Source organism: Branchiostoma belcheri, unplaced genomic scaffold (genome assembly GCF_001625305.1).
Source record: "Branchiostoma belcheri isolate BF01 breed outbred unplaced genomic scaffold, Haploidv18h27 scaffold46, whole genome shotgun sequence".
Taxonomy (NCBI): Eukaryota; Metazoa; Chordata; class Leptocardii; order Amphioxiformes; family Branchiostomatidae; genus Branchiostoma; species Branchiostoma belcheri.
In genome coordinates this window covers 2584776-2596521 of record NW_017804087.1, presented here as the reverse complement: position 1 = coordinate 2596521, position 11746 = coordinate 2584776, and the positions used below count along the sequence as shown (strand labels likewise).

The 11746-nt window shown below is 43.5% G+C and overlaps 2 protein-coding genes across 2 annotated transcripts; both read right to left on the bottom strand.

Annotated features, from left to right (window-relative positions):
• Positions 1–4: 4 nt before the first annotated feature.
• On the bottom strand, positions 5–2975 carry LOC109478934 (integumentary mucin C.1-like; the record flags this gene model as incomplete). The annotated part of the gene is made up of 2 exons (XM_019780740.1): positions 2794–2975; positions 5–1293 (listed from the first exon to the last, which is right to left on the bottom strand). Coding segments are annotated over exons 1-2 (1341 nt in total), but the record flags the coding sequence as incomplete, so codon positions are not given.
• Positions 2976–6012: 3037 nt separating this feature from the next.
• LOC109479058 (keratin, type I cytoskeletal 13-like) lies at positions 6013–11746 on the bottom strand. The gene is made up of 7 exons (XM_019780933.1): positions 11088–11746; positions 8622–8682; positions 8127–8281; positions 7700–7805; positions 7404–7529; positions 6849–7069; positions 6013–6236 (listed from the first exon to the last, which is right to left on the bottom strand). Exons 1-7 carry the CDS (start codon positions 11645–11647, stop codon positions 6128–6130), a joined length of 1338 nt encoding a protein of 445 aa, XP_019636492.1. The 5' UTR covers positions 11648–11746; the 3' UTR covers positions 6013–6127.

The window sequence follows — 11746 nt, the reverse complement described above, 5'->3', positions numbered from 1 at the left end:
TTGGAGTTGGAGTTGTTGTGGAGATAGTGGTTGGCTGGGTTGTGGCTTGAGCTGTAGTTGGAGTTGTGGAGATGGTGGTTGGCTTGGTTGTGGCTTGAGTAGTAGTTGTAGTCGTTGTGAAGAGGGTGGTTGGCTTGGTTGTGGCTTGAGTTGTAGTTGTAGTCGTTGTGGGGAGGGTGGTTCGCTGGGTTGTGGCTTGAGCTGTAGTTGTAGTCGTTGTGGAGAAAGTGGTTGGCTGGGTTGTGCCTTGCGCTGTAGTTGGTGTTGTAGTATCTAAGGTGGTTTGCTCAGTTGTGCTTTGACTTGTTGGCAAGGATGATGGTTTCATTGTAGTTGCAGTTGTAGTTAAGGTAGTTGTTGACTGAGTTTTAGTTGTAGGGATTGTTTCAGTCGTACTGGATACGGTTGTAGGTATTGTTGTACTTTGACTTGTTGTTGTTGTTGTTTGAGGAACGGTGGTTACTTTTGACGTGGTGCCACTTGTAGTTTGGTCTGTTGTCTTTTGACTAGTCGCCAAAGTTGTGGCAGAGGTAGTAGTTGGTTCGATCGTGGTGGTTGTTTGAGCATTAGTACTAGTAGTAGGTAATGGTGATGTGGCCGTAGACCTCGTTTGGCCAGTAGTATGAATTGAAGTGGCTATTGTAGTATCTAAGGTGGTTTGCCTAGGGGTGCTTTGACTTGTAGTGCCTTGAGTAATGCCTTGAGTTGTTGATAAGGATAATGATGGTGTTGAAGTTGTTGCTAAGGGAGTGGTTGACTTAGTTGTGCTTCGGTTTGTGGTCGTTACTTTATTTGAAACGGTCGTTGGTAGTAATGTTGATACAGTTCTGCTAGAGGTAGTAATTTGCTTGGTTGTTGGCTGAGCACTTGTGCCACTTGTAATCAATGTAGATTTTGAGCTCGTCGTTCTTCTTTCTGTAGTTGTTTCAGTGGTTTGTTCTTGTATTGTACTCGAACTTTCTGTTATTCTAAACGTGCTAAACGTTCGTGTATTAGTGGTATCCGTTACACTTGAAGGATAAGTTGATTCTGTTGTCTTTTCTCTTGTAGTAGGAGTGTTAGTAAATATTGCAGTTTGCCTCTGTGTGCCCTGAGAGGTAGTCCTAGTGGTACGTAAAGGTACTGTCGACGTTGTTGTAATTTTGTCTATCATATCTGTTACAGTATATGAGGTAGGAGACGTGAATAAAGTTCTCGGTGTCGATGTTATTGAACCCGAAGAGTAAGTTGTCTCTGGGTATTTTCTTGCCGTGCTTGTTCTTCTGTTCTCCTCCGTGGTAGTAGTGTCTATTCCTGTTGTCGTGTTCCAACCAGAAAGTGGTTTTTAGAACGGCAAAGATGGTAAATCTCATTCTTAATACCTTGTCAATGGTTATGCTTTAGCATATGTATTATTTAATCAGTAGACATATGAACATGAAACAAGAATTAAGACAATCATTCTTTTATAACATAATCTTAATCATAAAGCAAAAACGTGGATCGTTGATTTTTCCGAGTTTAGTTCTTGCTTAAAAGGTATTTAAAAGAATGTTACACCGCATTTTTGCTGATACATCTACACCTTACACTGTCCTTTAGTTGTTGCAATGTGTATCATACATAATTTAAGCTAGTAGAAAACATGACAAGGGCATATCATACATAATACAACAACAAAGGACAAATACAAAAGTTCAGTTCTAACTTTTATCCCTTAACGTTACATCAATTAAAGAGAAAAGACTTTACCAAAGCCCTGATTGGAATACGTTAAAGAAATATGGTCTCTCATAAGTTTGCTTTCTCTGTACATCATTTTAACGTCAGTACATCATTTTAACATCAGTGATTATTTGCAGCTCTTGTACAAAGCAAAGGAATTTTTGTGAAAAGGGACCCATATACTTTCCCCCTACGCCTTGGGAGTCGCTGTGTATAACATAAACACGTCCAAAGAAAACCGCCTAACAAACGATACTGTATAAACATCGTTTAGCACGCATGGCATGTTGCTAACGTTTTATATGCTACTATCTAATGCCCAACCGGTCGGCTATATGACGGTATGGTGGCCGTTAGAAACATGATTATAGAGATGGGTATCTATATATAACTCCACTGTGTCCTCAGAGGGGCAAAGACAGTTTTATCGTTTTGTCCCTTTGACGCACATTTAAATGTAAAGCAAGCTAAATGTTTCGATGATGTTCATTTAGGAGCTTCTAGTGCAGTACGCAATGAAAATTGTACACTGCCTCACGTACATATACGTATCAAGAAATGAGTGACATTTTACGCAGTTTCTCTATGAAATTTTCCTCAGTGCGGTATTCCAGAATATAGCCAAAAGACACCAAAGACAAAAGTCTAGCTTGTGACAATACCTATAGATATCCAACTTCTCGTGTACTTCTGGTAGTAGGGGAAGTTTTTGTTGTTGTCTTTACTTTTTGACACCCATTTAAAATCTACTGGTGTGAGTTACTTCAGTATTTTAACTAAAAAACACTCGTTCTCTATATCAGGATCCATTAGTTTAGATATTATCACCTGCGCACTTGACACTGATAGAGTTACAAAGAAAACTACGTAAGCGACCGCATTTTTAGCAAACCGGGGTACTTTTAGGGGCCTAAGGTAACTAAAATTGTCCTAACAATTCATTGAACCCATTAAGAGCTAATATGCTGACATAATAAGAAACAAATATTTTATGTACATCACTGTAAACTCGATTAAGGTGAAGTAAAAAGAGCATGCTATAGGGTGATACTTAAGTAAGGACTAGTGATGTACAAAAAATGTGCTTACCGCACGGTTGGGCCACGAAGATGAACCACAGGAACATCATTGTCACTCTCATGTCGTCGTTTGGCGTCGTAAGGTCCTGTGAAGTTCGGAACTTTAATCCTTCACCATAAGAACGTTCTGGGGAAACCTCGCGCCTACAACATCTCTTACCCTCTATGGTACAAGAAACAACATGAGAAAAATACGTTCCCTGGCCGGGGGTCGTTTCAACACCCTATGTTGTTTCTCTCTGAAAACTAGCCAAACTTCACTGGTAGCTAGAAGAAAATGTTCTCCGTTTTTTAACACATAGACGAATCGTAAAGAACGCGAATTGTGTTGTTATCTATATTACGTGGTTTCTTTACGAGGTAGTGCGTTTTGGAGTGAAAAGAAACGATTTACCTTTTGGTAGAGAAAGAATTCAGAGACGAGGGTATCGCGATCGGGGCAATATTTACATTAATCCTTGTTGTTTGTCGCGCCTCTGCACCTACTTTTGTACCCAGGCTCCAAGAGCTGGAGTTCGGTTTCACCGGGGTACAGAAAGCTTTGAATAGTTCTCCTGTTACTCCCTCCCAGTAACAAATTCGACTGCACATGATCTTTACATTCACATGAACAACAACTTTTTAGATAGTTACGGCTGCTTCTTAGTCCTACATGAAGACTGTTAAGAACCATTCGAATATAGCCGTTAAAACTAACTCAACTAATGATTGGCTGTTAGGTTGTTACGTACATATAACTTCAGTTTTTGAAGTCACTAACATCCCCAAAGCTACTCGCTACGATGTGAAGTCTTACGCAATGTTTACCAATGTTGGTACACTTTTTGATAGTCTTTTTTATCAAAGAAGTAGAGGAATTTGAAAATGATCGGTACTTTAAAGGACCTAGGATGATACTCTATACCTCTCCACAAAATGACAACACGTACCGACAGGTGTTGCGACGAACACCAATAATAGACAACCTTTTAAAGTTATTGTATTCCTGTGTAAGGGTGGATGCATTACAACCTGCCACACAAGAACAACAAGCGTTTCTCAAGCGCCGGTAACGTAAAAGATGGGTCTAATACTGGGGACATCACTGGGAAGTCTTGGCAACATGTCCTACTTTGAGAGACAGTAGTGAGAGTATAGGAGATAACCATCTTGTCAGGATAACCCAATGGAATTGTATACAGATACATTTCTGTACTGCAGAATACTTAACTGTATAGCCTTTGCATGATGGCAAATGATAAACTTTTTAAAATGATACCTTGTTCCAGTTTTCGTAAGACCAAGACTATGTCTAACCTTCATCGTCGCAAGACTATGTAAGTTCAAAATAGGAAAAACAAGTTATTACCGTTTAGATTGTAATCTTTTGTATGGTTGAACCATAAATATTTAAGAACAAGTTGATGTTGATGGAGCTTCAATGCCTCTACCTGCCAACTTTCCCAAAGCGTTATGTTGCCACTAAACCTTATTACGGAAATACCAACGTGTTCAAGTTCCAATGTACACTTTTATCAACGCTAACTCACCCACCCTGATCATTGTAATAAACACCCGTCACACAACAAAAGACTACATACTCCAACCGTATCACTTGTTGTCTAAACATTTTCGGGGCAACGGGAGAGGTCGAAACAATGGTGGGAAAGTTGTTTTCAAAAGTGGGCCCTTTTCTGGGTAACAAAGGGAGGAAAATGGATCATAGCTCGTCTTTCTGAAAACATGTGAGGGTAGGCATGTTATTCACCCGTGTTTGCGGCCTTGAGCGAATGTGAATGAACCGGCGAGACCTTTAAAGCCACCTGTTATTCGGCGTTGCCATGGCAGCGGAGTTTTAAGGGCGTGACGCCCCCACCCTGCTAAACTTGGTACGCGGTGTGTACAAAACATTACCGAACAGTGTTTGGAACTTCGTTGACATAGGAACAGGTTAGGACAAGCATGGATCATGGAGGGACAGTTTAGGGTACCATGTGACGGCACAAAAATCTGCTTTAGTAATTTCTTAAGCACTTTTCTATTGGTTTTCGTTCCACTCGTATCTAGGACCGTGCCTGGGGCAAATCTACGTTCTTGGATGCGAATAGACTATCCAGAACTGTGCCTGATTCTAACCTTGACACATTCATGTATACAACTAGATATCTCTAGTTCTGGATGTAAAATGTCCCCACATAACCTTCATGGTTGGGTCAATGACTCTTATAAACGTTCGGTGCGTTTTTAATGTGCAAACTTCCAGAAGACTTCACATTTCAAATGGGTTTGACTAAACCAGGCTAAATGTCTTGATTTCTAACATCTTTCTAACATCTTTCTATCTTCTTGCATTGAATACTATACTGCACTTACACTATACTTAAACCTACTGTTACTAGTGTCTTAAGATACAATACAACGTTACATACTAAAGATTTAACCGGCCATGACCCCTTTCCCTTCATTGTACTAGTATCTACATATGTAAATCGAACACCGGAAGCAACGTGACGGCCAATCAGCGTCTTTCATTCCCCAACACTTGACCAATCAGGGCCAGAGCCAAGCCAACCTGTTGCGTCATGGCCTCTGAAGTTGTAAACAAGTATCGTATGTCAGATTACGTGTAGAGGTGCACGGTAGCGTAACGAGACTATGGTTGTGGACTACTGACACATTTAGCCTCTACCAGGCTCCAGAAGACGGTGGAAAGATTGAAAATTGGCCAAATAGACAGATAACATAACAGGGACGTCGGTCCACCAAGGAGTACATGGCATTAATTACTAGTACTCTTTTTTTAAAATCTCACAATACATTATATTATGCCTATACCTATGAAATTTTATATATTGTAATCGTGTGTGGTTTCTATAAGCTGCCCATGTTCTATGCAGTTGGCTCATCTTTTGATCTCTAAGTCTGAGCAGATTTTGGGTTGAAAGATGCGCGTCGTTTTTTTACTGCCCCACCCCACACACAGGGAATCTGGGAAGTCAGAGGGTGTTGTGACCTTCTTTCTCACCCGGCATCTGCTTGGAGAGTAGTTTATTGTTTCAAGGACCACGTACGAGCGTCACCCAGCGGAATTCATACATCATGCACTTTTGTACGTTCATCAGTCAAGAAAGCTGTGCATTCCATTACAATGACAAAATACAGAGAGATTCGGGAAAACAACTTTATTCAGATGTTTGTAAAGTAATTCACTACAAGAAGATGAGGCAAATTACCAAACAACATTACAACAGAAACTGATGTAACAGGTGGTCTTATTCAGTTGTTTTCGCACGTTTCAGTTGCTTAGTTGGGCTGTCGTGTGTGTCTATTTGAGACTAACACCACAGCCCTGCCGTCCCTGCCGCCTAGGACCGGATGGTCTTGGTGACGGTCTTGGTGGTGTAGGTGGTGCTCCCGCCGCTAGAGGCGCTGTAGGAGGTGCTGCTGCTGCTGCTTTCGCCCACACCCACCATGCTGGAACACAACACATCGCTGGTTAGAGGCGTGTCATAATAACGTAATGAAATATTCTTCTTTGTTGCTTGTAGAATGACAACTTCACTCAACCGCGACGGGGGCCGACATCGTCTACCAGATACTTTGGACCCAAGTTTGACGTCACACTTCAAACAAGCCATGTGACAAGCCCACTGGGTCATTCTAGTGAGGAAGACCAGGTGACAAGTCGAAAGCTCTAGGTGAGAGAAATTTTTGTGTTGGATCAAAAGTTTTAACTTTGAATAGACAACTAAGCCTGTAAATCTGTACTAGAGCATAACATGTATGGCCATGAAGCTACAATATTGCGGATTTGTATTGGTGATATACTTTTTGACATTCACATACAAAGAATTTATTTTTGTAGCCTAAGGACTTGTCACAGTTCCATAGCCTAAAACTTGCTACACAGAATTTCGATCAGAACACACAGAAGGTCCGTTTGTAGCCTAAAACCTGCGGTATACGTACAGAACGTTTTATTTAGCCTGAAAACCTGCAACACAAAATGCCTAAGAACCTGCTACAGACACTGCGCCTGAAAGGCCTGATTTCTCGCCGTACGCAAAGACAATGTGAGCTCCTTACCGGCTCTCCTCCCCGGACAGCAGCCCGTCGTACTGCTTGATCTCGGACTCCAGGGCCAGCTTCATCTTGACCAGCTCCTCGTACTTCTTCATCTCGCGGCTCATCTCGGACTTGAGGCGACCCAGCTCCATCTTGATGCTGTTGATGATCTCCATCTTGGACTCCAGGCGGGACGCGTTCTCCCGCTCAGCGCTGGCGATCGACTCCTGGATCGCGAAGCTCTGAAAATCAAACGGGAAAAGCAACCGTTAGTGTCGTAATTTTACTTCTAGAAAGATTCAGAATACCGTAGTACGTTCTGGCTACTGTACTCCCCAAGGGTTTAGGCTTTGGCTTCTGGCGTTTGTATAACGTAATGGTATCTTTCCTTTACCTAGCGTACTGAATATGACCAATTTGATACTGTCTTGTCAATTTAATACTGAATTGCAGCCACCAAAAGAGCTGCTTGAGGATTACGCTCTGGAATCATTTAAGGAAAAGATGGGTGGATTTCATGTTGTTTGATGTAAGGATCATTTGGAGAACAGTACAGATGATTAGTTAGGTCCTTACCTGAGCCTTAAGCGACTCCAGCTCGGCCGTGAGAGTCGCGACGCTTCGGCGGGTCTCGGAAACTTCCGACTTCACCAGGGTCAGCGCCTCGCTACTCTGCTCCTGCTGCACCTTCACTTCGGCTACCTGTCGACAGGGGGCGCAAATAAACATGTTAAAACAAGTAGTCAATATGGTGGCGTCCTTTGACTCAAGGGTAAAACAGAATAGGACTTTTGTCATCGCTACGCTATCGCAAATTCAGTAATGATCAGCAAGTATTCTTGTAAAACGTTAGTCTAAGAACAATTTTTTACCTTTCCCTGGAAGGAGGCCTCTATCTCTGCACGGTTCCTAGCGGCGATCTCGTCGTACTGCTCACGGATGGCCTTCAGAGCAGCGTTCAGATCCACCGACTGGAAGCTGTGGGAAAAAAGGAGATGTATTGTTAAGTATTGCATGCGTAACCATCGCCGAGGGCCGGGGTTTAACCGAACTTTCCAATTCTACAAATTGTAAGTGATGGTCAATATGGTGACCCCCCATTAACTCCATGATAATGCAGTAGGATTTTTGACTTCTTCAAAGTTTCGCTACTGCGGCTGTCACAAATCCAGTACATATACCACATTGCAAACTTACAGAGCCTGAATTGAGCAGATAGCTATGAGCAGGTATTTACATTCAATACGTTTTACCTTGTGAACCATTCTTAAAACACAAGAAAACAGAAATGCTACTTACTCTGACTTGATCTCCACGACGGTCTGCGCTGAGATGCGCGACTTGAGCTCGGCCACCTCCTGGTCGTGCAGCTGCTTGACGAACTCCAGCTCGCCCTTCGCGCCCTCGATCTGACCCTCCAGGTCAACCTTCTCCATCGTCAGCTCATCAGATTCCTGGGAACGACATCATTTTTAAGTAACCGGGAACGAGACTATCTTTTTCAATAGCCGGGAACGAGACTAATTCTTCAGTAATTGGAACAAAGCGATTTCTTTTTATAGCTGGGAACGAGGAAATCTTTTGAAGTGACTGAGAGCGTGACTATTTTTCAATAACCTGAGGAATGAGACCGTTTCTTTCAATAGCTGAGAACGAGACTATTTCTTTCAGTAACTTCGAACGAGAACATCACATTTACCGAATAACATTACATGTTTATATACATCGTTCACTGAGACTCTTCCTACCATTTTGAAAGAATGAAGTATAAACTTCATAGTAAATTTATCTTACCCTCCTCAGCATGTTGAGTTCGTCGTCCAGGACAGCGCGCTGCTCCATGACTCCGGTGATCCTGTAGAAAAGAGATGGAAAGATAATCATGAGTTTTCTATGTTTTCCAACAGGCGTGTGTACATCGTAAAACTTCACTCTTCGCGCTTCGACAAAGTTGTATCACGTAGTCTCTTTCTGTAGGTGACTTCCTTCATTGAAGGACGCGGTTTATGTAGGATTCTTTAATTTTTCTCAATGCAAGGCTTAACTGCAATTTTCCTACAACTGGCTCTTTATTTGAGTCTATCTTTTGGCACAATGCCACATGACATGGTAACAGTCTACAGTCAACGGTTAACCACGTGTGACCAAGAGCAAAGGGCTATTTCACGAGATCTGGGGAGGGATGGGCAGATAGAAGTCTTTATGAAACACCCCTGTCCTGACGACACTGAAATATCCCTAAAATGCTCCAAACTCAATAGAAACCCAACAAACTCAAAGAAAAAATGGCATTGATGCTTTTAGTTACAAATTCTAACTTTGATAGCCATGTCTACTGAATACTGAGTAATGTTTGTTGATAAATTATTTCTGATTTTATCATCATCAGCCTTTGTAACAGTGACGAACCCTTTCCTTTACTAAGGATCTATGGTTCGATGAACGCTTAGTTAATAGGCAATGTGAGTAATACGGTAGGCATGGCATTCGTCTGGGAATGACGGAGACCAAGACCCCATCCCTAGGTCTGATTTTGTCTACACAATACAGAAAACCGGTCAGACCAGATTTCTCTGCTTATCCCTAAACAATGGTAGCTGGTACAAGGGACTACTGTTGGATTTACATGTAATATTCTGTGCCTGTTTTCTGAAGAGAAGTAGATTAAGTGAACATTCCGTTCCAAACAGGTTTCTCACACGGCTAAAACTGAATTTGTTGCGTCAAATGTATTTTTCAGGATAGTCCAATGATATTTCTTTTTACATAGCTGCTTGCGCCTTGAGTAATGAACAGGTGTTAAAGTGGGCGTGGCCAACTCTTTAGCTTAAAAATCTCTTAATTCCCGCTTGTAAACTATCAGCAATCAGTTAATGAATGAAAACTATTTAGATGATCATATGGTATATCTTTATACTAAGCGAACATTTTGCACGGTTTATAATTTCTTGACTTAAGTTAACACCAGATGTGTTGGGGTGGACACGCCCCTTTCTGACGACGCTTAACTCCGCATGCGCGGGCGGTCCTTAATGCTTCTCGGAAATCGGACCACTTCCGTTACCATGGTAACATAGAATGTAATTACTGCCCAACCTTTCATGCGACTTAAAGATATTATCTTTTTCTTTATGTTGTGCCAACGCGGACCAGTCAGGCAGAAAGGTTCTCATGAAAGGACGTAATGACTTGATCGTTAGTAGTCTGCTCACGTCTTTGTCTTCGTGTGATAATTAGGGGTGGGTGGAGGCATTCCCAGTGCCAAGGGGCAGACTATTGGGAATTTGTCATTATAAATTCTAATTATCAATGACAGCATAATCACTAGCTACTTGCTTGAGAGCGTCTTTGGTTTAAATAGTGCAAACACCTGCTTTACGTCCCATGAGTATAAAGACAACGCTTGTCTAGTCAAAGATGTTATCAAGATGAGATCCACTCTTTGTCTTTGAAATGTACCTATTTTGTACATTTTAGACCACTAAAGTGCTTGTTTCGCTAATAAGGAACAGATTGAAACTCTTGCGGCTTCATTTTGGCGCAACTTAAAGTGCAAAGCGCGCACGTCTTGGGTTCTGTACTGTTTTGTAATAGTACGCCCCATTTAAAAACAACTACTCACACTTGAATGGGGCTACCAAGTAGTTTGAGCCTTTTAGTAGATGAATAGACGAATGGATAGGAATTCATGTCACAAAATTCACTAAAAGTCTCTCTAAACATGGTACCACCCGTCCCGCTTTTCAAACGCTAGCAAGTGCCATTTGATCTCCACGCACTAGTTAGTATGCCCTAACACGCACGTGCTATTACTTTAGCAAGTCTGACCCGGTACAGTCCCGAACAAAGTTATAATTAGTTCATGAATGACTCGCTTGTCCTGCCACTGGATGAATTCCAGAAGGAACGTTAACTCTCTTTTAAAATGTTACTAGTGCCATTTGATCTCCATGCACTACTTAGTATGCGCTAACTTTAGCAAGCTCGACCCATGCAGTCCCTAGTCTCTACCAGGCTTCGGAGGGAGGCTGGAAAGAGTAGAAATCGAACAAATACAGAGATAGCATGACAGGGGAGCTGGTCTTCTGGAGAGAACAGTTTTTCGGGTGGGGCAAACTGTTCTCTCCAGAAGACTGATTCCCCTAGCAGGCCATCTCTCTATTTGGCCGATTTCTACTCTTTCCAGTCGCCTCCCGAAGTCTGGTAGAGGCTAGCTCGACCCATGCAGTCCCAAACAAAGTTAGTTCACGAATGACTTACTTGTCCTGCCACTGGTTCACCTCCAACAGGACGCTGTCCCGCTCGATCTCGACGCGGGCCCGCTCAAGGTTAGCGGCGAGGAGCGCCTCCCGGGCCGCCGCCAGCTCCGCAGCCCAGTCGATGCCGTCGTCGGTCACCACCTGCACGCTGGAAGCCTCGTTGATCTGTACCTGCAGGTTGCGGTTGGCCTCCTCCAGGGCGCGGACCTTTGCGATGTAGCTGCCCAGGCGGTTGTTGAGCGACTGCATCTCGATCTTCTCGTTGGCCTCGAAGGCGACGCTGCCGCCGCCGCCACCACCGCCAGCGCCGTACTGGACGTACGAGCGGGTACGGCTCACGGGGACCAGCGCGCCCGAGGAGGCATTGAGACTCCCCGCGCTGTAGCTGGCCCGCGCGCCGCCACCGCCCCCGGTGCTCCACGACGTGCGGTAAGACCCGCCGTCGCTGAAGGAGCTCACCTGCTGGAAGCCGCCCCCGCTGCCGAGCCGGAGGCTCCCGCCGGCGCCTCCTGCACCACCGCCGGTGCTGCTGCTAGAGTAGCTGTAGTTCTGGTAAGACATGGTGTCTGGGTCTGATGCTCGGGCACGGAGAGACGGAAGAACGTACAGACGGGACGACGTCCGGTGTACAAGCTGTTACCTCAGTGGTGAAGCCACGCG